The sequence below is a fragment of the Herpailurus yagouaroundi genome, unplaced genomic scaffold, assembly GCF_014898765.1.
Source record: "Herpailurus yagouaroundi ecotype Mexico unplaced genomic scaffold, PumYag 216, whole genome shotgun sequence".
In the NCBI taxonomy this organism is placed as follows: Eukaryota; Metazoa; Chordata; class Mammalia; order Carnivora; family Felidae; genus Herpailurus; species Herpailurus yagouaroundi.
Window position 1 is genome coordinate 4,446,360 of NW_024412447.1, and position 27,509 is coordinate 4,473,868.

At 47.3% G+C, this 27,509-nt stretch overlaps 3 protein-coding genes and 1 long non-coding RNA gene across 6 annotated transcripts in view; 2 read left to right on the plus strand and 2 right to left on the minus strand.

The window, feature by feature from the left end:
* Positions 1–5,898, plus strand: part of LOC121017430 (speedy protein E4-like) — a 9,630-nt gene extending 3,732 nt beyond the window's left edge. The window contains exons 2-6 of the mRNA XM_040455637.1: positions 1,175–1,250; positions 1,738–1,935; positions 2,585–2,643; positions 3,147–3,232; positions 5,625–5,898. Coding sequence (XP_040311571.1) covers positions 1,175–1,250; positions 1,738–1,935; positions 2,585–2,643; positions 3,147–3,232; positions 5,625–5,874 — 669 coding nt within the window. The 3' untranslated portion in view covers positions 5,875–5,898. The remainder of the gene's footprint in view (positions 1–1,174; positions 1,251–1,737; positions 1,936–2,584; positions 2,644–3,146; positions 3,233–5,624) is intronic.
* The window catches only part of RBAK (RB associated KRAB zinc finger), a 35,851-nt gene extending 29,807 nt beyond the window's left edge, over positions 1–6,044 (minus strand). The window contains exons 1-3 of one of the 2 annotated variants that reach the window (XM_040455805.1): positions 5,917–6,044; positions 3,174–3,271; positions 636–1,109 (exon numbers count right to left, since the gene is read on the minus strand). The gene's annotated coding sequence lies outside the window, so the exon portion shown is untranslated. The remainder of the gene's footprint in view (positions 1–635; positions 1,110–3,173; positions 3,272–5,916) is intronic. The other variant, XM_040455806.1, reaches the window with a different exon arrangement.
* Positions 6,045–7,647: 1,603 nt separating this feature from the next.
* LOC121017549 (uncharacterized) lies at positions 7,648–11,184 on the minus strand. Its single transcript, XR_005784812.1, has 3 exons — positions 11,099–11,184; positions 8,522–8,623; positions 7,648–7,750 (listed from the first exon to the last, which is right to left on the minus strand). It is a non-coding gene; the product is annotated as an uncharacterized LOC121017549 (long non-coding RNA).
* An 87-nt stretch (positions 11,185–11,271) lies between these two features.
* ZNF12 (zinc finger protein 12) lies at positions 11,272–26,670 on the plus strand. 2 transcript variants are annotated; one of them, XM_040455808.1, is made up of 5 exons: positions 11,272–11,691; positions 12,632–12,696; positions 18,287–18,413; positions 18,664–18,759; positions 22,529–26,670. In XM_040455808.1, the coding sequence occupies exons 2-5, from the start codon at positions 12,658–12,660 to the stop codon at positions 24,376–24,378; spliced, it is 2,112 nt and encodes a 703-aa protein (XP_040311742.1). In that variant the 5' UTR covers positions 11,272–11,691; positions 12,632–12,657; the 3' UTR covers positions 24,379–26,670. The 2 variants fall into 2 exon arrangements, with proteins under 2 accessions (XP_040311742.1, XP_040311743.1); XM_040455809.1 differs by lacking the exons at positions 11,272–11,691; positions 18,287–18,413; positions 18,664–18,759.
* Positions 26,671–27,509: the final 839 nt, after the last annotated feature.

Consider the following 27,509-nt stretch of genomic DNA (forward strand, 5'->3'; position numbering starts at 1 on the left):
AAAGGAAAGGAAAGGAAAGGAAAGGAAAGGAAAGGAAAGGAAAGGAAGAAAGGGCAAGTCTCAGATGCCCGGGTGAGAAGCAGAGGGAGGAGGTAGGTAGGAGGAAGGAGGTTCAGACGACGCTTCCTCTGATACCACAGGGGCAACCAGTTGGTCGTCCGCATTACTACATCCATACTTTCATGTGTCTCCCCACCTCAATAAAACAGATTCTGTCCTGGCGATTTTTCCATTTAGTCTTTTTGTGCATGTGCCATTTTCTGCTTAGGATACACAAATGGTAGTGAAATTTCTGGGTCAGGAGTGATACACACGCTCACAAACTTTATCTGCAGACCGGAGCTGATTAATGGCAACTGACGGGCAGGTTTGGAGCGACCCCTAGACTTCAGAAACTGTAGACACCATTTGAAGCGTGTGTGAGCACGCTTCAAACAGTCTCCCCAAAAAGTCTCTCGGGCTCAGTACAGCATGAGTGTCCCTCCAGCCCAGAATCACATCAGTAAACATAGTGTCAGTAAACATCGAGCACAGGAGCTCTGACAAATTCAGCATTTTGAACTAGCTTTTAACCCAACAAATCAATGTCCCTGGGACCTTCTTTACATACTGATTTCACTCTCACAAGGTCTTACCTTCCTGCTAAGTTTCCTTGTTGGCTTCCTCCCTCTCCTGCCAGACTGCGCCTTGAAATAGGAGTAGAGGGGTGGAGAGAGTCTGACATGGTTCAAGTTTAGCATGGAGGGAGCCTGGCATCTGCTGGAGAGTGGTCCAGACTCTGGAGGACAGTTCTGGAGGACGGTCCAAGGCTGGGTTGGCGGCAGGAGATATCCTTTACCCCGATCTCCAAAGTGGACACCTGTCTGGCAGTTACGCGTGTTTTCCTTCAAACTGGTTGCCAGACTGGAATGATCGATGACATCAGAGGCTTCTGACCTTCCTGATTGGAAGGATCAAACTCCATAGTGCTTGGCAGCAGAGGTGGACAACAGCATCTTCTCAGAGCTTTTCTTCACTTCCAGCTTTTCCCCAGCTTGGAGAAGTGATAACGGGCTTGTGTTCAGCCAGAATCCAGAAGAGGAGTTTGAGCAGAACACAATCTAAGTTTTCTGGAAGGGAAGAAAGAGTTTGGGAGAAATCATGGCCGGTTGTCAACCGTGTTCCCGGGTGTGAGGACCAGAGCCCACAGCCCAGCTCCTCAGGGTACCCCCTGCAGGCAGTAATGGGTGAAGAAAGCCCAGGACCATCAGGTGAGGAAGCAGGAGGAAGAAGGGACTTGAGAGTGTTGACTAGGAAGGAGGAAGGGGTACAGAAGTCAGAAAGGAGCATGTGAGTAGGGTTTGTGTGACAGGAGAGATTCAGAGAGCCAGGACCTAAGGACAAGGATATCCCCATGGAAGGAAAACCTGGGGGGCAAGGAAGGAGGGTCAGGAGATGAGATCCTCAAACGAGATAAAGGAGGAGAGGAAATTATTCCACTATTCCATTATTCCAATGGGAGAGATTAACCATAATGAGGAAGAGTTTTGAGGACAGGGGGATGGAACAGTGGCAAAGATGAATGGGGGCAGGTGGATATCAACAAGGCAGAAAGATGGAAAGATGGTTTGGGAGAGGCCAATAGTCTCCGAGGTCAGAGAGAATGAGGGGAGGTTTGGGTTGCGGAGGGGCTTGGGTGACCAATGGCTGAATCCCAAAGACAGAAGCTTTATATTGGAGCCTGGTTTGTTCACTCAGCCCCCCGGGTAGACCCCCATCCCCCGCCTCCCCCCTGTGGCTGGAAGAGGAGAAGGGAGGAGTCAGAGGAGGAGACAGCCCCAGGGGCTGAGGACGTCTGGGTCGTGGAGACGCTGTGTGGACTCAAGATGAAGTTGAAGAGACAGCGGTTGTCTTCAGTGCTGCCTGAGCACCATGAGGTTTTCAACAGGCTGCTGGGTAGGCAGAGCACCCTCCAATCCTATCCTTTCTTTTTTTTTCCTTAAAAAACAAGAAACTTCCAACGCCTACACTTTTCCAATGGAAAAGAATTCTCTGCTAGCTGCTGAGCTCTCTCTCCATCCTTGGAGGACCCCATATTGATCCTCATCAGGGACACTTAAGAACGACAGAGGATTAGGTGACACTTGGAGAAAGGTCTGTCTTTGGGACAAGAAACCTTGGTTTTGGTCATGCCCCTGGGACATCTCAGCTCTTAGTGGCCTTTTGAAACTAAATGCCGTCATCTGTGTGAAGGGGGATGACAGGCCATCTTTGTACCCTGAGGTCACTGTCAAATGAGAAAATGGTGGTGAATGACTCTATGGTCTCTGTGGCCCCTGCAGCAGTACGTGATAATGATAGAGCACCACTGTTTACTGAAGATCCGAATCCTAGCTCTCTCTTGGCCACCCCGCAAGGATACCACCATATTTTCTTGGCCAGGGAGTGGTCTCCTCTCACCTCTGCCCATCAGCCTCACCCTTGGCCACATCCTACAAGCTCTTTCTCCTCTTCAGGGGGAAGCATCATTCTCCTCTTCACTCTGGAATGTTCCCACACTAACCCAGTTCTGGTTCCCAACCTAACACATGCCTTCTTCTCACAGAAGATCCTGTCGTTAAAAGATTCCTGGCCTGGGACAAAAACCTGAGGGTATCTGACAAGGTATCGTCTGTCACTCTCCACGAAGATGTACTCCCGCTCGCTCCAACGTCTGTCCCGGGGCAGGCGGATGCCTTCTGAACCCTCAGCTCTCCTTCTCTCTCCAAACCTGATGCCGCCTACACTTCCCTTCAGGCGCCTCATGGTTTCTTGCAGATCCTCTGGGATCTGAACCCTTGTTGTGGCTCTCTGGCTGTTGTCACCTTAAGTCCCCTCTCCTCTCAGCTCCTGGGGGCTCCCCTTTGCTCCAGCTTATCAAAGACCCTCCTGAAGCTGGCTATCCTAAAGAGAAGCCCCCCAAACAGCAGAGCAAGCCAGCCTGGGAGCACCGGAAACTCTCCCCTTGACTTCCTGGGTTTGCAGCCAACCTTCTGATACCAAATAAGCAGGTGCAGCTGACATGTGGGAGCAGGAGCACCTGCTGAGGCCTTCCACGCCCTGCCCCCGCTTTTCTCCGTCCCCTAGGATGTGATCCCTGTCTTACAGCTTTTTCCTCTCCCCATCAGTATCTCCTGTCTATGGTCGTAGCTTACTTTAGCCGTGCTGGCCTCTTCTCCTGGCAACTCCAACGAATCCACTTCTTCCTAGCACTGTGAGTATTTTGCCTCGGCCATCGGTGATCCTCAATACTCTGTGACCATGGAGGGGAGAAGTGGGACTCTGGCCTTCATCTGTTCTTTTCAAGCTTATTTGTGTATTTTGAGGGGGGAGAGCCAGAGAGGGAGGGAGAGACAGAGAACCCCAAGCAGGCTCCACGCTGTGGGCACAGAGCCCATCGCAGGGCACAAACTCACGAACCACGAGATCACGACCTGAGCCAAAATCAAGAGTCAGACGCTTAACTGACTGAGCCACCCAGGCGCCCCTCATCTACTTTTTTTAAACCTGTTTGTAACTGATTATTTTCTAACCTGTTTTTTTTAAACTGTTTAGTCTGTGTATGAAAACGATAGGATTATAGCATAGCGTTTTTTATACTGTTCTTTCTAAACACAAATAACCCTAACATCAGTTAAGAGACTGAAGAATAGAAAACATAAAACCATCCGAAGAGGAGAGAAGGAAGGAAGTGTACTGCCCTGCCCCAAGCCAAGAGAGAAGCCCAAGTGACATCCATCATTGTCTTCCTCTCCGCATTCCCTGCACAAATGCTTCAGTTCAGGCCCTCAGCACTCAGCACAGACCTACTGTAAATACTCCTGCTGGTGTCTTACAAGGCTGTCCCCAAGCCAGCGGGTGTTATGTGCCTAAAGTCCTTCCAAAGCACCCTTCCCTTGCTTCCTCTTCCAACTTCGCCGGCCAGTGGCGCTCTTGGGCAAGGCCAGAGCTCCCCGTTTGGATCCAACCCTCTCCACCCAACCTGCCAAGCACCTTTCCCTCTGTTTCTATATTGCGTTTTCTGTCTAGCTGATTTTACACATGCACCTGAAGAAAATGACCTGTCCTCAAGGTTGATTCCAACTCCCAAATCTTCAGATGCTCCCCTGACCTCTCTGACTTTTGTACCTGAGTAGCGCTTCTGTTAAAATCTTAGCCTCATAGGGCACTGAGGTGACTCAGTCAGTTGAGCATTTGGCTCAGATCATGATCTCATGGTTCAGGAGTTTGAGCCCCACATCCGGCTCTGTGCTGTCCTCACAGAGCCTGCTTGGGATCCTCTGTACCCCCATCTCTCTGCCCTTGCCCCACTCACATTTTCTTTCTCTCTCTCTCTCAGAAATAAATGAACATTAAAAAAACATTTTCAGGGAGCTTGTATGGCTCAGTTGGTTAAGCGTCCGACTTCGGCTCAGGTCATGATCTCGTAGTATGTGAGTTCAAGACCCATGTCATGCTCTGTGCTGACAGCTCAGAGCCTGGAGCCTGCAGCCTCCTTCGGATTCCATGTCTCCCTCTCCCTCTGCCCCTCCCCCACTCATTCTCTCTCTCACTCCCACCCCCTGTCTGTCTGTCTCTCTCTCTCTCTCAAAAATGCACATTAAAAAACATTTTCAAAAAATAATCCTAGTCTTATGGATATTTTGGACTATAGTTATTTAAAAAATATATTTAATGTTTATTTTTGAGAAAGAGAGAGAGAGACAGAGAGAGAGACAGAGCATGAGCAGGGGAGGGGCAGAGAGAGACAGAGGCAGAATCTGAAACAGGTTCCAGGCTCTGAGCTGTCAGCACAGAGCCTGAAGCGGGGCTCTACCTCACAAGGTGAGCTGTGAGATCGTGACCTGAGCCAAAGTCTGACGCTTAACTGACTGAGCCACCCAGGTGCCCCTGGACTACAGTTATTTCTTATCCAGCCCCCACACCCCCTTCCCCAGTCCCATTAGACTAGACACCTGTTGAAGGCAGGTCTTGTCAAAATACCTCCACACTCTCCTCTCCAAACACTCAACACAATCCCTTCCATTCTGCAAATGTTTAAGTTTATTTTGAACCTACGAGGTAATCAGTATTGCCCTTGACCATGAGAGAAAGCATTCATTCATTCACTCATTCATTCACTGAACAAAAACTCTCCAAGTATATCTTATATGCCAAGGACCATGAGGCGATGAGAAGAAGGATGGGGAGAATGCATGTTGAACTAATGCATCCACATGAACCAAGTCCTACATTAGTCATTTGGTAGGAAAGCCACTTTCTGCAGAAATAGAGTGGACTCAGCTCTTGGCCGCAGGAACTGTGTATGGCCCCAGTCCACACAGGGAGACAGGTGTGTGCACAGACACGGTGAAGGGCAAGGGGTGGGCATGGGGTTGGGAACACAGGGCAGAGCATGCCCACCGGCTTCCCTGCTCAGTTCTGTCTTGTCATCACGGTGGGAGACGTCTCTGCCCGGCAGTGACTTCTTGGTGACTGGGTGGCATCTGGAGACACTGGGTAGTGAGCAGCCTGTGTCCTTTCTGGGAAGCTGAGCTGGGGTGTGTGTTGGGGGGGGGGGTCCTGCCTGTCCTGCTCCTGACCAGCAACCTAACATCTCTCTCCAGCTACCTGGCCAATGATATGGAAGAAGATAACCAGGCCCCCAAACAGGCCATCTTTTCATTCCTGTACGGGAAGAACCGCTCCCAGCGTCCCTTGTTTCACAAACTGCGGTTTCAATTCATCCGATCCATGGGCTGGAAGACCAGGGTGTCCCGGGAAGAGTGTGAGGAGGTGGGTGGGCTGTGGGGACTTGGGGGGGGGTGCCCAGTGGGAGAGAGAGGGGAATATGGAGGGACACGGGATTCGGGATGAGAAAGAATGAAAGCCTGGACGGTGGCAGGGAGGGGGGCCTACCTGGAGGTTGTCTGCTCAGGGGGCCGTCTGTCTTCCAGATCCAGGCTTTTGATCCAGAGCTGTGGGTGTGGGGGCGAGATCGCACCCTCATGCCCTAGAGTTCCCAGGACCACGGAGGCCTGAGGTCATCGGCCTGAGAGAAGGTAGGTCTGTGTCATCAAGGGTACAGGCAGAATAATTTATTGTCCACTTAGGAACTCGGAGGAGTCTAATTGCTGGACGCATGCTCATTGCCCCCCATCCCACATGTCAGCCTTCCACACACTGTGAAGTGGGGGTGGCCACACAGCCAGACGCTGACTCACGTCCCAGCCATGAGCTGACAACCGCACAGCAGGCATGACCTCAGGGAAATATGTGGGTGCCAGACCTCAGGAAAACCAGTTTGTCACAGAGGCATGGACTTGGCTGAAATAACTGCATCCAAAGCAATTGGGCCTGGATGAGAGTTTTGACGACATGTTGATTTTTTGTGTGAAATAGGAAAGTTTCTAATTTTTCCGTATATTGTGTTTTGACTTTCTTGTTTTAACTCATTTTTGGCCTTTAATCCCTGAGAGACTATTAACTCTAGGGATTTACTTACAACAAAATAAATGTCTAACAATATGATATTTGATGGAAACAGCCTACCTGTCCAGTAATAAAAGATAAATTATGACTAGCTATGTCTTCATCCAAATTTGCTTTCGAGCAAGTTGCTTATGGCCAGACCACATATGCGTTCTTCACCTCACCTGGCCCACTTCCAGAACAGTCTCTTATCTTGTTCAATCACACGTTTCCCCTCAGGTTTATGGTCAAGGAAGTTTGTCAGAACGAGTAAAGGTTAAGGAATACCAGTTTCAGCATGGCTTATTGTGATCGTCACATAGTGACAGATTTGGGCAGAGGATTAAGTAAAGATGTGGTCTGAATTGTGCGAACTGGCTCTCTTAATCTGTTCAGGCTCCTATAACAAAGTACCACAGACTTACGAACAGCAGACATTTCTTTCTCGCAGTTGGGACACTGGGAGGCTGAGAGCAAGATGCCAGACCGTTTTCTGGGCTGCAGACTGCCACCTTCTCGTTGTGTCCTCACCACCTTCTCGCTGTGTCTTCACACAGCGGAAAGGGAGAGCTAGCTCACTGGGGTCTCTTTTATCAGGGCACTAATCTCATTTATGAGGCCTCCACTCATGACCTAATCATCTCCCAAAGGTGCCACGTTCTAACACCATCACCTTTTGGGTTAGGATCTCAACATGTTAATTTGGGGGGGGGGGGTGGACACAGGCACTCGGGCCATACAGCACTGACCAAATTTAGGACTAACTGCTTTGGTTAAACATTAGGATTCAGGGTTCAAATGGGAGGTTAGGCATCTGGTCTCATGGTTCATGATGTTGTTGTGTTGGTGATGTTTGTAGTATGGTTATTAATTCAGACCGTAAGAAGCACAAAAGGACCAAGGTGAGCATTGAGTCTAAAGCAACATTCTCTCCTGTTTGTATTACTCCCTGAGAAGAATCACCTAGAGTCCTGGCTACAGCGCATGTAGATAACTGGGCCTGACCTTCACCATAGTAAGACATTTTTGGAGGCAGGGTCCCCAAAGACCAAGGATCAAAATTGAAAATGAACTGAGGTTTAGAATGAAGGATTAAAGATAAAAATGGATTTATAAATCAGCCTAAACTCTGATTACAATTGACTGGGAATGTGAATAATCTTTTCTAACTGGAGACTTGCCTCCTTGCAATCAATCGGACATCCTCTTTTTCTCTCAATTTCAGAGCCCAGGGGAGATGTAGGTTTTCAGCAGGAAGTCCATCCGGATGCTAATGACAGGCCTGAGGAAGGAAGAGAGGAGTCTCTTGTACAGATAATCTGGAAGAACCTAGAACCTTCTAGAATGAGCTGAATAGAGTTATCACACTGTACTCCTAGGAGTTGGGGGCACGTCTAGGAGTCCATGGAAGGACAATGAGAAACCGGGGTTTTGTTCAGGGTCTGTCCCTTCCCAGGGCACCACCAAATATTTCAGATTGTTTGAATTCAAATCTCCTCTGAGGTAGAAGTTGGAGGGCCCATTTTTTATGCACTGGGACACAGATTAGGAGGGAAGTACTTCAAAAATGTAAAATTAGAGCCAAAGGATTGTTTGTGATAGATAGCCTAACAATATGCCATAAATTTCATTGGTTTATTTTGAAAGTCTTGCCCTTAGAATGATTATATTTATTTTTATACTCTATGTTTATGTATTTATTTTAAATAGTTCTGAAATAGTCATACTTTTCAAAACATGCTGTTCCTACAAAGTTTGTGATGAGATTACAGGTGTTACATATATGTAAATATAATTTTGTTTACATTTTCAGGATAGGTTTTGTGTTATTATATTTATATAATATATCAATTATAAGCAGATGGATAGTTCTCTCAAGTTCTTGTAACTACATTTTTAATTGACATTTACTCTTCATTATTCAATTGTGAGAATTCAGTTGTAATTTTTTAACTTGCCTTGATGACACATTTGTATGTTATTTGAGATTATTAAAGAGGATACCACAGTGTGTATCTTGGGGAAACATAATAAAGATAAAAAGTCTTCTTACCTTCATGATGTTCATAGTCATCCCAAGTCTGCCCTACCTGTTTGCTGTCAAATGATAATGTTGCTTAATGGGGTTGCGATCACTCAACCACATTTCGTAACTCTGAAAAATAATTCTGAGTTATTTTTCACATGGAAAAAAGCAATAGAAGACAAGGCAAATCCTGAGCTAGAGTTCTAAAGCCGGAAAACAAGGAGAAGATACTGAGGGAGGAAATGGGGAAGAAAAAAGGAAGATAGTACTATGGGGACCTAGATCTGAAAGTCACAATGAAGGCAAGGTGACTCAGCAAGATATGCATTCCCAGAGATGGTCCATGGCAAACACACCCACAGGTGCAAGGGAACACACGCAGTGTTCATTATTTTAATCATAAGGGGAGCCCTTTTCACAACCTCCAATTCCAGTTTACTGTGGTAGAAGGAAGATCCTTTGTGATGAAAAAGGAACAACTGAAAATAAGTGAAAGTTTTGGAGAACTTTCTGAGAAGCACGAGAAGGTAAGAGGGGCTAAAGCTGACAAATCAGATAGGCATGGAGAAGAAAGAGCTAATAACACGAATCCTGAATATTGGAGGAAACCATCTAGGGATGTGGTAGCACCAGAGAATACTGGGACTGTCCAAAATACCAAGCTTCAGTGTCCCCAGGGCACACCACCCTCCTGGCACATAGATATATATCACCAGTCAGGAAGCTCACCTGAGCCTTGGTGACCAGAGTTTGTATTGGGGTTTCATTATGCAAAGTATGATTAATTCTATCACTGGCCATACATTGAACTCAATCTCCAGCCCCCTGCCTTCCTCCAGAGACTGAGCTGATATCATGTGGTTCAAAGCCCCAACCCTGTTGGTCTTCCTGGCATGGCTAGCTCCTATCCTGAGTCACCTTGTGAGCATAAACTCAGTTTTGGTCCAAGAGGCCCATGATGAGTAACAGACACTGCTAGCATTCAGGAAATTCCAAAGATTTAGAGGCTCTCTCCCAGGAACCAGGGACAGGGACAAGATAAATTCTTTTTTTATTATTTTTAATTTTTTAATTTACATCCACGTTATTAGCATATAGTGCAACAATGATTTCAGGAGCAGATTCCTTAATGCCCCTTGCCCATTTAGCCCATCCCCCCTCCCACAAGCCCTCCAGTAACCCTCTGTTTGTTCTCCATATGTAAGAGTCTCTTATGTTTTTTCCCCCTCCCTGTTTTTATATTATTTTTGCTTCCCTTCCCTTGTGTTCACAAGTTCTTTATACAACACGCTGGCCATGGTCAGGGGTCTGGCAGAACTCAGGTGGTCAGGGAAGGTAAACATTTTAGGACAGATATATCATGGGAGATATTTGAGACACTGAAGAAATAAGGATTGAAATAATGGGGTACTCACAGGGATTTGGGATATCTTAGGAGACATGAGAAATTAGGAGATGAATGTAGTTGTCTATATAGGAGCAGCTAATGACAGTGAGCAACTGAATAAAGAGAGGCCAAAGAAAAAATGTGTGGGGTGGGGGTGCAGTGCTGGTAAATGAGATCAGCTAATAAGCATGGAGCAATTTCAGAAAGTGAAACCACCAAGGCAAGAAGAGCCACAAGGACAACAGCATCAAATTACAGCAGCTCTAGGAGAGGGACAGCATTCAGACGTTGGATGCAGTTGATGGACTGAGGGCAGCAGAAAGACTAGATTCACCAGACATGGAAACAAAGAGGAGAAACAGTCTGACAGGAACAGCTTGGAAACAGATATAACTTATGAGACACCTAGGAATGAAAACATATAGTTAAGAAGCTCTAGGTCTCTGCAGGATGGTAGGTGAGGGCAGATTAGGAAATCACTAAAATGAAACAGCTGAATGAAGAGACACAAGAAACAGGACAATGGATTCAAACAATAAAGCAATAACAAACAGGCAAGAAAACAGATGGTCAGGTAACTGATGACAGGGTGAGATTCGGGAGTGTTTGGGAAACAGAGCCATGGTTTCAGCCAAGACACCTAAAGAACCTGGGATCAGGACTGATCCAGTTGAAGAGGGGTGGGGGGTGGGAGGGGCAACGCCGCTGAGAAGGGGGTGAGGCTTAAGAAATTTGGAGGACAAAGAGGTGGACCAGCTGAGAAAGTGGGAGATGCTGGAGGCAACCGAAGGCTGAGAAGGACTAAGAATCTGGGAGCTGCTTTGGAAATGTGAGCTGATGTCACAAGGATGTGTGGCTCTCAATGGTGGGAAAGTCAGGAACAAGTAGAAAAAGAAGAACAAAGAAGAGTCAGAACAGCTAGGCTACGGTGGCTGTGGCAAAAGGAACTGTCTCCGGGGTCTGAAAGGACTGACTCAGTGACAAACAAGGGGTGGTCGCTTTGTAAAGACAAAACACTGAGAAAACTATAAAAGAAAAAGGTAGGAGTGACACAGGGAGGGTCCAGCAGGCAACTCAAGGGCCCCTGTCTCTTCAGCTACTCCCATCCTCTCAGCTTTTCCGGTAACATGCAGCCACGTATCCTTTACAGCGACTTGCATGCTAGATGAGGTGGGGATTTCTGAGACGTCCCCTAACGTGTGGGCGCTTAGACTTACGGGAAACAGAGTCCGGGGATTGGTCCCGCTCCCGAGGTGGGCTCTGTCAGGCGCACCGCCGGCGTCGTCCTGCGCATGTGCAGCTCGTCCAGTGTGCGTGTTCGCGCACGCGCAGTGCCGCCGCGCCGCTCTCGCTTCCTGTCCGTGCCCAGGTCACCGCTGGCCGTGCTTCCCAGGCTTCGGCCTCAGGCGGGCAAGGACCCCTGGGCCTGCGGGGCTGCGCGCCGTCCGTCCGGGCCGGCACCCAGCGGGCGCAGAGCTGTGCGGGCCGGGCGGAGTCTCGAGCGGAGACCCCCAAGCGCGAGCCCCGGAGCCCGCAGGCTGGGCCGGAGGGGCCGGGCGGCGGCGGCGGCGGCGGCGGCGCAGAGCTTTGGGATCGGGCCCGGCCCGTTTGCACCCGCGGCGGCCCGGCCGAGGTTCGCGGGACGGCGAGGCCCCAGGCGGCCGATTTGGGCCCCGAGAGGGTTTTCGGCCCGAAGTGAACTTGTCCCGGAGGCCCAGATCCGGCTCCTCGGGAACGGCGGCCCCGGGAGGCGCCGCGCCAGCTCCGGAGCCCTCGGGAGCGTCGGGGCAGGTCGGCAGGTCCCGACGAGGTAGGTCGTGGGCTTTCGGGTCTCCAGGCGGTTGTGCATCTTGTGGGCCGCGCCTCAAACCGAGGGCGCGAGCGGCGGCCAGGGAGGGATGGGCTCTCCCCGGGACTCGTGGGGCCCAGGTTTCCTGGGAGCGCAGGGGGTCCCCGCGTGGGCTGCGGACGTTCTGTGTCCGCTCCGTTCTCCAGTCCCGATACGCCTTGCTCCGCGTGCCGCCCTCTCCGGCTTCCAAGAGGGTCTCTAAGCGCCCCTGAGCACCTGTGCTGTGTGCTCTAAGTGTGTGCCGACCGCGCCGGGCTCTGCCCTGTGGCATCCGCCAGTGTAGTGCAGGACAAGCCTGAGAGGGTTTGCTGCTGCTGCCGCCGCGGCCGCTGGGGTGACAGAGGAGGAGGTTGGGCCTGAGAAGGGAGGTGGCTCTTGGAGGGTGACCGAGTCTATGGGTGGGATTGTGGATGCGACTCAACTCCTCGGCCAATGTGCTGTCCACTCTGTTACATTTTAAGTCAAAGTAAGTTTCTTAACAAAAGATCCTTTTGAGTAGCACGTTGAAGTGTCTACAAATGATTTAAAGACAGCCATGCGGGTGCACATCTTTTTACTCAGACCATCCTGCATCCTGTTCTGATCTTAAGTAGTTAAAAGCATGACTAGAAAATAGATGACTGTAACAGAATTTCTTTTTGTATCTTCTTTTGAGTGATGGAGGTTTATCTCAATAGGATACAGTGTTCATTCTCTAATGAGAAACACATCCGCTCAGTGACCACATAGTCAGGTGCCAGTTGCAGACAGGTGGGTGCTCCCTCCTTATTCTTCCAGTTAACGTCTGAAGATTTAAAGGGACAGTTCCCCCACAGGTTTCTTCCGTGGAACTTTCCAGGAGAGCCCTTTCTTGGCAGTGGAGAGCACATACACCTTCATTGCTTCTCTTTTCTTTCCCCAGGTCTGCCCCTACTTTCACTGTTGCCCATGTTTTTACAAGAGGAGCAGAAGATGAGTAGATCGGTGGTAAGTGTTTCTGTTTAATGTATTTAGTCCCCACTTCCTTTTATAATATCCCCTAGGAGATGAATAGTTTAGACTTTAAAGGGGAAGGTAGAGATAGAAAAGAGATATGATTGGTCAGACACGGAGTACCAGAGTGGCAGCAAGCATTTCTGTCGTGTTCACATGTGTAGATAGCACTATCCCTCAGAGCCTTGAAAGCCAAAGTGCAGGGCCTCCTTGGTCTGCTGGACATTCATTGAAAAAAATGACAAATGCCATTCGTTACTGGACTGACACTGACCTGTTGAGAAACAGGTTTGTTTTCTCAAGGGTTTTGCAGTTTCTTTGACCATCTCGCTTTAATTGTGACCCGGCTCCCTAAATGGCAGCCCCTAAACCACGGCTGTTGGTGCCTTACTTGTGCCTCCTGTAAGCTGAGACATACTGGTCCAGGGATCACCTAGTGCACATAATTTTTCTGGAAACTACAACATCATTCCATAGATACATTGTTTTTACTGCTTGATCCAGGGGTAAAATGAGGATACTCTGGAGGAATGGCCTTCTCACCCTCCAGTAAGTCTTGCTAAATATTTTTCTATGCTAGCCTATCTGGTGTGCATCTCAGACTGTGCTGTCATGTCTCTGTCAAAGATTGCTTAGTTCCTATTCATGTTTTCTCCTGCAGTCTTGGTTCTGTCCCTGCCTGTCCCCAGAACCTGCCCCAGTAAAGGTTACCCATGAGCTAATTGTACAAAGCCAGCGATTTGCCAGTCCTTGCCTTGGACTGCTCTGCTGGCTTTCCATCTTCAAGGTCTGCTCTGTTGGTTCTATGACAAACCTCTTCTACTCTCTTCCTGACTGATCTGCCCTGTTCATGTGTTTTTTCCATCCCTGGCTCACGACCTTTATACCTGTCTGACTTACCCTCCTGTGCTCTGAACTGCCCACTCTGTCCATTCTTCCACATGGACCAGATGCCTCTGCCCAGCCACCTACCAGCGTTTCCATGGAGGTTGTCCAAAGGACACCTCACGTTAATAGTAATTATTTGTAGCCCCCACCTATGCCTTCTGCTCTCGTCCCTGTCGGCTCTTTGTTCTACTGAGCAGCCTGTCACTGAATCCAGAAAAATGGGATTCTTTCTAATCTCTTTCTTCATTCTCTGTTACCACATTTGCTTGTTCATATTCTTGTTATATTCTTTTTTTGTTTGTTTTAGAGAGAGAGAGCTAGAGCGAGGGAGCTCTAGCAGGAGAGAGGGGTAAAGAGAGAGAGAGAGAAAGAGAGAGAGAGAAGGTCTAGCAGGCTCCACGTTGAGCCCCGACATGGGGCTTAATCCCATGACCCTGGGGTCATGACCTGAGCTGAAATCAAGTCGGACGCTCAACCAAGTGAGCCACCAGGCGTCCCACAGTAGGTCATTTTTAGAGCAGTTTAGGTTCATCTGAAAATTAAGCAGACAGTACAGAGATCCCATCACTCCTCCATGTCTCAGATTCCCTTGTTATTAACATCTTACATTAGTGTGGTACACTGTTTCAGTGGATGGGCCAGTGTTGATACATTATTACCTGAAGTCCAGAGTTGATGTTAGTTTGCTCCTTGTATGGTTCAGGTTTTGACGTCTGTAAGATGGCATATGTCCACTGTGACAATATCATACAGAACAGGTTTACTGCCCTGAAAGTTCCCTGGGCACCACATGTTCATTCTTTCCTCCCCCAGTCTCTGGCAATTACGAGCCTCTACGCTGTGTGTATGGTTTTGCCCTTCTCAGGATTTCACATACAGGTGACCTTTGCACAACACGGGTCTGAACTGTTTGGGTTTGCTTATCCATGGATATTTTTCAATAGGTACAGCATGGGACCATAAAGGTATCTTCCTCATGATTTTCTTGATATTTTCTGTATTTTTTCGTTGTAAAAATGCAGTCTGGCATTCACATAATGTAAAAAACACGTGTTAATCGACTCTTGAGGTTATCAGTAAGGCTTCTGGTCAGCAGCATGCCATTAGTAGTTAGTTTGGCAGAAGTCCAAAGTTATATGTGGACTTTCAACTGTGGGGGGGGGCGGTGGTCAGTGTCCCTCACCCCCGCATCAGTCAGTGGTCAGCTACTGTTGGGAGTCATACAGCCTGTAGCTTTTTCAGACTGGTCTGTTTCTGGTTTTATGTGAAATGCCTGTTCACATCCACTGCTAGTCTCTCTGTCCCTATACTATCTTGTTTGTTGTGCTTTTCTTCTTGACTTACAAAGGAGTCTTAATTGTTTCACATTTTGTCTGTTTGGATCATGTTAGTAAACATTTTCTTCCGAGCTTATTTGTCTTTTTACTTTATTTTCCAGCCTTACTATATAGTCCTCTGATGTTTTCATTTTGACGAGTTGAATACTGTACATTTTTTAAATTTCTCAAAATTTGTGTGGGTAGGACTCCTAGTTCCAGAGCGCCCTCAGCAGTCAGCACTGGAGCTGCCACTTCGTTAGTAGACGGTCCACGGTGGTGAGTGGGGAGGACTTCATGGTGTTTCCCTCTTATTTCTGTGCGTTCTTGGTTTTCCTCTCCTGGCTCTGGATGACGGCCGCAGTTGCTGTCCTTGGACGGGCCGCGGACTGGTGTACTGACTTCCTGACTCTGCAGGCCTCACATGTCTGAGAATGTCTTTCTTTTTCCTGGATGTTCAAGAGGAGTCTGGCTCAGTGGGGACCCTTGAACTGCAGTCTTCCCGCCCCAGTAGGCTCTTGCTGTTCTCTGTTGTTTGGGCCCCAGCAAGGCATGTGAGCTCTGTGACATGCGGAGGTGGCTGTGACACACAAGGGCCCCTTGTAAAGTCATTTTGCACTTGGGTCTTTGTCTGCAATCCTCAGAGGGGGTCTCTTTCTCTGTCAGTCTTTACTGATGAAATGCCGGTGCTGTGCCCTTCTAGCCACTGCTGAAAGGAGTCTCAGAAAGGTAAAGAAAACCTGTTCTCCCTCCCCCACCCCAGGGGAGAGAGCAGCACTGTCTGCATCAGAAACCTTCTGACAACATGGCAGCTTGAGATGTTCACAGGGTGTTCTTACCCTCAGGTCTGACGGTCTGGCTTATGTGAAACTCTGTAGCCAGCCCTGCATTCTTGATTACAAAGCCATCTCTGGAATATGAGCTGTACTGAGTGTTAAGACAGCAAAGGTTGTTCCCTTTTGAAACCGACCTAAAATCCCTAAATGCAGTTCTGACTGGTTTCTTAATTTGTTAACCAGGTTTTCTGAAACCCATTTTCCTTGAGTTTAAAGTGCTTTTGTAAAGCTGCTTGCTTGAAGCTGGGGAAAGAACAGTGTAGTTTTCTCCCTTTGCACATAAACGTGAACTTGGGCAAACTACTCAAACCTGTCACAAAGAAAAAATTCAGTTTGGAACATTCACGATACTGTTCTTTTTAAGGAGCATCACTGCAGTTATTTTACGTACGTCACAAACAACAAAAATTGTAATTTTTTTCTTGGTGTGCTTTCCCCCCCTAATAAGACCAAAATGCAAGCATTAAAAAAGTCCGTGCAAATTGCACGTTTTGTGAAATTACACGTGCAAAGCCAGAAGTTAGAATAAGATGTACATTGTTCTCTTTCTTCATTGAGATGAAACTACGTCCTGTTTCAATCCCTTGCTCTTTTGCTTTTGGTGATAACTTTTGACACGTGAACTTCTGGATGCCGATCTTCATGAGGGCGGCTGCAGTTGTGGCTGGGGGTGTCTGAATGAAGGCCGGGCAGAGCTTCTGGAATACCTCCTTACTGTATCTCCAGGACTGTCTCCTCACAGACCGGGCCTGGGCAGTTCTGCACACAGATTGGTCTGGCCTGGGTGGGAACCACCTCTTACAGCACCCAGTGCCCTGTCAGCAGTTGGTGCTCAGACCTGAACACCTTTACCTGGTCCCTGGTGTCCCCGTACCTGGAGCCTGGGAGAATAACAGGTTCAGGTGACCAGGTGTCTCAGGGAATCTTGCCAACAGGATGCGTCCTGCACTCTTGGATCGTTACATGTTAAATATTTTAGATTTTCAGTCAATGTCAGGAGTTTGTCATTCTCTCAAATGGCCCCTGAGCAGGACACAGCCTTCTTTCTCCTTCCACACCACTCCTTACATGCCTTGTCAGATCACAGGAGCGTTTTTGCTTTTAATGTACTGGCACTGTTTTATAATCCCTCCTTGGCAACTGCATAAATCTGACAGCCTCATTGGCTTTAGTTGTTTAAATTTATTTCTGTGTTTTCTGGTTAATTTTTGTCCTTATTTGGAAAGAGCGATAAGATACATAATGGATAATCAACAGTAACCTGAGATGTCATTATGTCCAGAGAACTTAGTTCAGGGCTTTCCATGGATTAGCCCTTTTGATACTGGTATTATGATACTTGACAGGGACCATTGTTATCTTTATTTCAGAATTAGTGATACTGAGGGATGGTTGTAATGACCGGTGTATTTGAGTGGGAACAGTTTATTCAGAAGATCCATATTTAAAGGTTTGGCTTGGGCAGTCTCTGGGTCTGTTTGTCCCTCCTTGGGACCAAGCTCCGGCTCCCCTGGAATGTGTAAATGGGCAGAAAGGGGATTCCTTCCGAGCTTCCCAGCTAGGAATTAGGGACAATTGAACAAGCTATCACTGACAGTTTACGTGGCAGCCATGGTCAGGCCTGCTAGACATACCTTGCGATAAAATACACAACTCACAGGGTGCCTGCGAGGCTCAGTTGGTTGAGCGTCTGACTCTTGATTTCGGCTCAGGTCAAGATCTCACAGTTTGTGACATTGAGCCCCACATTGGGCTCTGCGCTGACAGCATGGAGCCTGCTTGGGATTCTCTCTCCCTCTCCCCTTCCCCTGCTCACTAACTTTCTCTGTCTCTCAAAATAAATAAAAAACATTAAAAAAAAAACACACAACAAGGATGTGTGTTGCCTGGCTTCTTCCTTTGCCAGTTGTGGCAAATATCACAGATCAGCTCCTTCCATGCACAGGAGGATCAGGTTGACTGAGAACAGTGGTTGAATTTCAGGCTGTTGAGTTTGGATCTGGGACACGTGTCTAGAGTTTAGGAGAGAGGTCTGGCCTGGTGGTAAAGGTTTGCGAAACGCTGACATACTCACAGCAGGTTGCAGATAGCAAAGTGTGAAAGACCAAAAACGGAGCCCCAGGCCCTCTGACTTCAGGATGTCTTGGAGAACAGGGGAGCCAGCAAAGGAGACAGAAGGGAGTCAGCAGGGGAGGTCAAAGGAGAGCCAACATCAGTAATGTTCTGGAAGCAAAAAGGAGGAGCAAAGAGCACCCTGCATTTCTCTGAGTGCCTCTCAGGCCTGTGCCCCTTGGCACAGGGGCTGTGTCTGCTGGTCTTCGTGTCCCCAGCAGCCAGGACTGTCCATGGCTCACAGTGCAAGATGGTATTTTCTTTTTTTGGTGACTACCGAATGAGTTCATCCTAGTGTATTTCTGATTTATTTTCTTTCCATGATAAAGGAGATAACAGTGTTTGTAGTTCACTTGACCAGTGAGTTTGGTAAGCTCTTCTCCCCGTATGCCTTCTCTACCTCATCTGGTTCCGATCGCGGTACCATTACAGGGGCCAGTGTCATTCAGGGACGTGGCCGTGGACTTCACCCAGGAGGAGTGGCAGTATCTGGATCCTGAGCAGAAGACCACCTACCGGGATGTGATGCTGGAGAACTACAGCCACCTCGTCTCTGTGGGTGAGGAGAGCCCGCTCTCTCGATTGCTAAGATACATGGGATTTCCCTCAGATGTACCGACTGTAACTTTGAATTTGATGGGACAAATGTGAGTGGTCTGTTTTGGGCACCAGGCAGGGCCTTTGGTCTTCACCCCCCCAGTGCAAGGCTCTGATTGTGGTGCAGCTCATAAGGCAGCACCGTTCTCAGACGATGAGAGACCCGGCAGCCCAGCAGTGAGGCTCAAGTTCTCTCTCATTTCTATTAACAGGCTGTCACATTATCAAACCGGAAGTTATCATCAAGTTGGAACAAGGAGAAGAGCCATGGATAGTAGAAGGAGAATTCCTACCACACAGTTACCCAGGTGTGTTAGTGCAGGCAGTGCGGAGACTGGTAACTCGGAAGTGTTTTTCCCCAGGAATCTCTCATGGTCCTGAGCCTGTAGAAGGGACTACAGACAGTTGTGTGTGTGCTCTAGCTACCTAAGCCTCACTCCCGGAGCCTTCCTCCTTCCCCGTGAGAACCTGTGTTTGCAGAGCTTTTCCGTGCTTTGCCTCTCCCCAGAGCCCAGACCCCGCAGCTCCCTTCTCCCTGCTGAGCCTCGGGTCTTGCTTGCTCCATGGCATTTGCAGTCGCCCGTTATCATGGCTTCTTTCAGGTTTTAGGCATTCGTGTCTGTCATGAAAAAGTAACTGACAGGACTCGTAGGTTTCTTGCCACCTTCCTTACTTCTTCCTCTTTTCTGTGAGATGCCTCAGACAGGTCTCTGTCCCGTTTTGTGTCTCCCTTTACTGAGGTCAGATTCCAAACCCCCATCCTGTGCCTGAGCCAGTGACTTTGGTGCACCTCTGCCATTGGTGCGCCTGTGTGCTGCTCATCTGTCCCGAGATCCAACCCTTCTTGAGCTGGGTGACAGCAGTGTCTGGGCCTCCTGTCTGCCCCAGACATGCGTGTCCCATCTTGTCCCTTACTCACCGTGCTGTCCTGTCCTAGTGGGTGCTCAGTGAGTGTGGTGCACGGGAATGAGTTATGATTCCTTTCCCTCCACGCTCCAGAAATGTTTCTGAAGGCTCTGCTTCCCCCCTTTGTTGGGTTCTGCTTCCTGAGTTCTTCAAAGCGCTTCTCCTGCCATTAGGGTTGTTGTTTGCCTGTTTGTTTTATGCTTTACCATCCCTGTCCTCCTGTCCAGTCTCCTGTGGTAGCAGCCCAGTGGTCCCTCGTGCTGCGTGCACTTGCAAGATGCATTCCTGGAAATTTCCAGTTGATCTTATCACTGGTCTTCCAGGATGAGCCTTCAGGGGTTTCCCTGCTGCTACTGAAAGGAAGTGTAAATTCCTCGTCTTCCCTGTGGTGCCTGAAAAATTAATTTTCTGTTGTTTCCCAGAACTCTTGCTAAATCCACTGGGTCCTCCTAAATGTCTTCTGTTCATGTGGTTATTGTCCCTTTTGCTTTAATTCAGAGGGGAGTGCTCTGTTTGCCAGATAACAGCACATTCTTCCAGATAACTGAGCACAGGGCCCAGGTTTTCTGCCCCTCCTTGAAGCTTTTCCTTCCAGCTCTTATTATTATTTCGGTCTCTTCCTTGTCTCAAGGTGACTCTGCCTCAGGGCCATACCTTGAAAAAAGTTAGGTCTGATCAAGTAATCTTACTTGATATTATATATATTTTGCTTGACTTCTTTCTTTCCCAAATTATAATCCTATAAAGAAAAGGGTATGTTCTCCTTGCCAAAGTATGTAACATGTAGTCCACATTGAGTATGTGTGGAGTCCAGTAGGTGAAAGAACTTTCTTGTCCATCTATTGAGAAGTAATTGATAAGCAGTGCTAAATATTCATACCTGGGTCACATCCCCATTTATTCTGCAGGTGCTTGAAAGATACCCAGAGGTTTCAGATCAAAAGCAACAGCCCTGAACAGTTCAGGGGTTCAAAGGAAATAGTGAGTAGTCATACTTTCTAAGAGACAGGATTTGGTTAAGAAAAGAGAGTTGTGTGGTATAATTTACAACTCAGCATTTCAGGGGCGCTTGGCTGACTCAGTCAGTAGAGCACACAACTCTTAATCTCAGGTTCATGAGTTCAGGCCCCACACTGGGCACAGAGCCTACTTAAAAGAAACAAAGAGACCCTCAGCATTTCACGTGGAATGTTGATGTTCCAGGCTGAACCACCGTGCTTAAGCCCTTCTATGGGGAGTAGTTATTTTCAACTTTAAGGGGAAATGGATCTAATTGAGGTGAGAAGGGACTTGAGAAGATTTTGTTTTATTAAAAAAAATTTTTTTTAATGTTTATTCATTTTTGAGAGACAGAGACAGCCTGAGTGACAGAGGGTCAGAGAGAGGGAGACACAGAATCGGAAGCAGGCTCCAGGCTCTGAGCTGTCAGCACAGAGCCCGACGTGGGGCTCGAACCCACCAACCACGAGATCATGACCTGAGCTTAAGTCGGATGCTTAACCAACTGAGCCACCCAGGCGCCCCATTGTTTGTTTTTTTAAAGCATGGAACTCTCTGAAAGACAGGTCTTGAGTAGATCAAGGCTGGAAGCCAAGCAGATTGAATAAAGCAATAGAAGCTGAGACTTGTGGTTGAAAGGAGCTGGGCACTGTTGGCACACCATAGCTGTCTCAGAAGCACATGGTGCCTGGGACGGAGGGTCAGGCCCCCTCCCGCACACCTAACTGCCCTGGGATGGGTCATCTGCCACCTCTTGTCTAGCAAATAGCTTGGTTTCCCTGGGGCAGAAATTCTTCGTAGGCTGGTGTAAACCCAGGGTGGAATCACACTGTGAATCCGGGCAAAAAGTATTCTCTGTCAGACGTTTTCCCTCGTTTTACCTGTTGATGTTTTGGCAGTGCACTCAGGGAATTGTAGGTTTTGGAGGACAAGGCTGGTACGGTTTCATCTGATGTAGATGACAGCAAGCACGGCCGTCAAGTTCATCCAAAAACTTGTTAAGATAAGTAAAAATAAAGGTCACTGTTTTAGGAACAGTTTGGGGAATCTGATTTTTAAGGTTTGTAAATGAAACCAAATGAAAGTCACGAGTGGCGAAGCCTATTCACATTCAGAATTAAGGGACAGTGTGGTATGTCAGAGGCAAGACTAGTTTAAGGGAATCGCCAGGAGTCTGAAAATGGGAAAACTAGTTGCGAAACTCACAGAGCATGTGTTTTGTGCCAGATGCTGTTCTGAGCACTTTATGAGTTTATGTGTGTAATCTCACGGCAGCCTGATAAAGTAGGTACCGTTGTCTCCGTCTCACCCCTGGATGATCCTGAATCTAGGTGACTTCAGTACTTGCTGGTCACCCAGCCACAGTGCATGCTGCACCGTCCAAGTAAGAACAAATAGAGTTTCATGGTCAGAATCAGTTCAGTGTAAATCATAGTATCAATAGAGTGTTTACGAAATCTTAAACTTCTGAAGGGCCAGCATGCTCTGAGTTCCTGGGACTTGCCTTTCAAGTGAAACAGAACCAGAGGGATGTTACTCTAAACACAAGGAGGTTTGGGCGCACGCTGATTTGGCCCCACTGTGCGGAAGCTGAAACGAAAGAAAGTAGTGTGGAAGGATCTAGGCTGGTCAAAATGCTGTCACAGAAATCTCAGTAAAAAGCGATGGTGCCTGAGCCTGTGATCATCTCCCCCAACTTGATGGGAAACGGTGTGGCACAAAGTGCTGGGCTCCTCCCCTCCCCCACTGCTTCCTGAGGCATCTGTGCGCCCCAGCTTGCCTGGTAGCACTCCTCATTCATCCCTGTTTGCTGTGAGTCCTTTCATATCTGCCTGTCAGCTGCTCATCCACCATCCCTTGTCTTCCCATCCCTGCTCTGTGTTTACATTTCACCTTCTCTATCCAGTTTTGAACAAAACCTTATAAAGCAGCAAAGATCAAAGGTGCTTGAGATTTTCCCCTTTCCTGACCTCAGAGGTATGTGTGTATGTGCGCATGCATGCATGTGTTTACCCCAAACCATGAGGGTACAGAAAAGAAGTACACTTGGAAATATTTACATCTGCCCATGGAGCTGGCATCTACACCACGATGAAATGCTTGCATGTAAGTCACATTCCATGTCTTAATGTAGGAGATACATGAAATGTTGTTAATTCTGCCTCTTTTTAGAAGAAGTCTGGAAAGCCGATGACCTGGTTGAAAGGGTCCAGGAGAATGAAGGCAAACACTCAAGGCAAGCTGTGTCCATCAACAAAACCCCGACTGAAGAGAGAGGTAATGTTCTCGGTAAGACTTTAAATGTGGAAACGAACCCCATTCCTTCGAGGAAAATGTCCTATAAGTGTGGCTCATGTGAAAAGAGTTTGAAGTCCATTTCAGAATATATCAGTAGTGATGGCAGCTATGCAAGAAGGAAGCCTGACGAATGTGGTGCGTGTGGGAAACCGTTTCCCCGTGTGAAGCTTGAGAAAACTCATCAAGGAGACCAATCTTACGAATTTAATCAAAGTGGGGGAGCTTATAGTCTAAACGAAGAAAGTATTTATCAGAACATTCATATTTTGGGGAAACCCTTCGAATATATTGAATGCCAGAAAGCCTTTCAGAAGGATCCAGGTTTTGCTAACCATATGGAGGAGAAGCCCTATAAGTGGAATGAATCCGAAATAGCCTTTCTTCAAATGTCCAACCTCAGTGTACACCAGAGGTCTCACATGGAAATGAAGCCCTACGAATGCAGTGCATGTGGGAAATCCTTCTGTAAAAAGTCAAAGTTTATCATACACCAGAGGACTCACACAGGAGAGAAACCTTATGAATGTAATCAGTGTGGGAAATCCTTCTGCCAGAAGGGAACCCTCACCGTCCATCAGCGCACACACACAGGGGAGAAGCCCTACGAATGTAACGAATGTGGGAAAACCTTCTACCAGAAGTTGCACCTCATTCAGCATCAGAGAACTCACTCAGGAGAGAAGCCCTACGAATGTAGTTACTGTGGGAAATCCTTCTGCCAGAAGACCCACCTCACACAGCACCAGAGAACACATTCAGGAGAGAGACCCTATGTCTGTCACGACTGTGGGAAAACCTTCTCGCAGAAGTCAGCACTGAACGACCACCAGAAGATTCACACGGGCGTGAAACTCTATAAGTGTAACGAGTGCGGGAAGTGCTTCTGCCGCAAGTCTACTCTCACCACACACCAGCGCACGCACACCGGGGAGAAGCCCTACGAATGTAACGAGTGCGGGAAGTTCTTCTCTCGGCTGTCCTATCTCACCGTGCACTACAGGACTCACTCGGGAGAGAAGCCCTACGAATGTAATGAGTGTGGGAAGACCTTTTACCTGAACTCCGCCCTCATGCGGCATCAACGAGTGCACACCGGGGAGAAGCCCTACGAATGTAACGAGTGCGGGAAGCTCTTCTCTCAGCTGTCGTACCTCACCATCCACCACAGGACTCATTCAGGAGTGAAGCCCTACGAATGTAACGAGTGTGGGAAGACCTTCTACCAGAACTCGGCCCTTTGCAGGCACCGGAGAATCCATAAAGGAGAGAAGCCCTACGAGTGTTACATATGTGGGAAGTTCTTCTCTCAGATGTCGTACCTCACCATCCACCATCGGATCCATTCAGGAGAGAAACCGTATGAATGTAACGAGTGTGGGAAAACCTTCTGCCAGAATTCAGCCCTTAATAGACATCAGAGGACACACACGGGAGAGAAAGCCTATGAGTGTTACGAATGTGGGAAGTTCTTCTCCCAGATGTCCTATCTCACCATCCACCATCGCATCCACTCGGGAGAGAAGCCCTTTGAATGTAACGAATGTGGAAAAGCCTTCTCTCGGATGTCCTACCTCACCGTGCACTACAGGACTCATTCTGGAGAGAAGCCCTACGAATGTAACGAGTGTGGGAAAAAATTCTACCACAAGTCAGCCTTCAATAGCCATCAGAGAATTCACAGGAGAGGGAGTGTGAACGTACTGGATGTGGGAAGGCTTCTCTGAAGTCCGAGAACCCTCTCAGCGTGGTGAGCGGGCAGCTCCTGCCGTCGTCCCTCAGAGTTCACACGGGTGATGCACACGAATGAGCCTTTGTGTTAGTCAGACTTGAAATCTGAGAGTTCACAGGGTAGAGACCACAGTTGTAACAAGACCACAGTTGTAACAAGGACTTGTCGGATACCAGACTGTACGGAAGTAAACATTTATAAATATGTAGGATGTGTATGAACTTCACCGTGGACTCAAACTGTTTTACATATCAGGGAATTCATACCAAGGGAAAATCTCTCAATTTAACGGAGGTGGAAAACATACTCCTTTGGAAATTATTAATATTAAATGTTTGTGATGTAGTAACAAGCTTCTTGGAACTTGAATAACTGTTGTGAGTAAAGATACTTGTGCAAACAGAAGCTGTCAGATCAGCAGGTAGTGATCAAGGCTGTAGCATCGCAACTGACGCTCGTACGTGAGTGTTCCTGGGAATGTAGGACTTACGTTTTTGAGGAGTTTTTAAGTTTGTTTGTTCCCTTGTTTTTAGGATGCTCCATTACAGGAATTGTATGTTCATTTGAATCATGTTTGAAAAGCCATTGTAACCTTAGTAGAATAATTTCTAAGACATGGTAAGATTATCCATTTGAAACTGCTCCACCACGTTAGTACCCTAATACTGTCACTGAACTCGTATCTGATCGCGTATGAAGTACACTGCTTCTCCCACTCTTCCCTGTCAATGAACTAAATCGTCTATAAAGAAGCTAATGTTTTTGTAATGTGTTCAACTTTACCTGAGTCAGCAAGAGATAGAAATCTATGCATAAAATAGAAAACCATATAGATAATTTTGTTAATGCCAGAAGTTTCCAGTAGTAGGTTTCCTATAGCACTCGTTGCATTCTCTACAGTTAAACAGAAAGACTTAAAGTATTTCCATTTTGTACTAATTTTTTTTTTCGATCTGTTTTATTATTTTTTTAGTTCGGATGCCTACATATGTGTAAGTGTGCAGAGCACACATACTGTGTAACTTAGTAATTATCCGTATTTTTACTTGATATAATAATGTTTTTAAATATTGTGCTCTACTCCTTCCTGAATGAATGAAGAACTCTTCATACGGGTTTGTGGCAGACGTTGGTGAACGACCCTCGTCACTCACTTCTTACTGTTTGCCGGCGGAGTTTGGGTATCCATTCCTCCTCATGGAATGAGGGATAGATCCTGACTAGTTTCAGTTAATAATGGGAATCCTTTTCTCATTGCCAGCCATTGGTTTAGAGTGGTCACAGGACCCAGTTCTGTGCAGATGAACAAAGGAGAGATCTGACAGGCTATCTCTGGAAAACATTCCTTCAAAGATTCGAGGGATGAATCATGCAGGGTGAAGTAGAGTCTTCTGTCGAACGTTGCCTTCTCTGCATGGGATGCCTGGTTGTGTCTTTCACATACGGATTATAATTTAAGCATGGCCGAGCAGAAATATCAGGAGAACCTGGGACCTAGATGATGACGTTGAGCCACTGAACCAACCAGCCATGTAGCTGGGCCACCTCTGGACTGTCTCTTCTGTAGTAGACTAAATTTACTTTTATGCCAGTTGATTTTGGTTGCTCTGTTAGCCATAACTGAAGATACAAAGTTATACCTTTGTAGGAATTATGCAATTGAGAAGTGGACTTTAGGTAAATCATCTATTTAGAAGTAAGTACTGATAGAGAGCTTTATCTTAACTTTCTGTAAATTTGGATGTAAATAGTTTGAGCACTACAAATCAACTTGAAACAATTAAATGTATGTTTCCTTGAATTGTTACATCATTGACCTAAGAACCTTTAGAGCCTGATAAAGTGTCAGGTATACCTTCCTTTTTACAATGCATGACAAATTTTGTTTAGGTTAATTTATGTTATCCATGGATCATCGCTATAGTGTGAGTTGACAACATAGGTGTGGAGGGTAAGGACCTTTGCTTTCCAGTGATTAGCCGAATAGCCTCTATTTGAATAATTGACCCCTTACGGCTGAGATGAAATGCCATATTTTCTGTGTATTTCAATCACTCGTGCCACCTGTTTTTGTTGCTTAGCACTTTCCCTCCACATTCTTCTAGATAATCGTGAGTATGCTACATAGCAGGAATGAAAAGTCTGGTAGGTTGTATAGTTTTGTGTAGGAAAATATACTCGTGGTGTATTTGTGGAAATGATACCTACAAAGATTCCCACCATAGTTTGTCATTATAGCTTTAAATACACGGTATGCATTTTAAGTAAAATACTCAAAAAGTTTCAATGGTTCACCACATTCTTCTTACCGAGTGCCTGCGCATGAAAGAGCCTGGTACACATAAGTGGTCCTGGACTGCCTCTCTGATGATGGAGCGGTGTGATCTGTTCAGTTTCAAACATGTCCGTGCTCTCATATTATTACATCTCTGAAAGTAAGATCAGTGGCATGTTCTTTAATGCCACTGTTTTTCTTCTCTAGAGGCACGTAAAATCATGGTTTTAGACTTGATGGAATGTAATATATGAAAAGTTTTTAACTGTCCCTGGCAAGCGTGTAAGGTAACACAGGCCCGAGTTCATAAAGAAAGCACTAGAGGGACTTGAGCCTCCCTGTGCTGCAGTAAGGACTGAAGGGGGGACTGAAAGACTTGGGGGTGAGTTGGGGGGCAGGAGCTCCTGGGTGTTGTACCAGTGACCTCATAATTTGGGGTGTGAGCAGATCATGAACTCTGAGAGGGGTTTCCAGGGGCTGAGCAGAAGGCAGACCCTTCCTGGCCGTGGACACGTGAGATCCCCCAATATTCTGTATCCTCCTCGAGTTAGTGAAGCGGTGGCTTACTGACTCCTTCTCACGTGGATCAAAATGAAGACGTAGTTTTAACACCAAGGCCCTATCCCCTCGGAGGCCCCCGAGTCACCCGCTTCTTTGTTCCAGGTCAGTGAGCTTGGTGGCACTGTCCATCCAGGCTCCCCAGAGAAGACTGCACAGTCCACCGGTTGTGGCCCAGCTAACTGCCAGCTTTGCAGGCTGTCTGCAGTGAAACAAAACCAGGAAATTCCTTTTCCTTCTCACAGAGATGACATCACAAACCAACGGTGTTTCCCTTCCCTGAATTCAAAGTC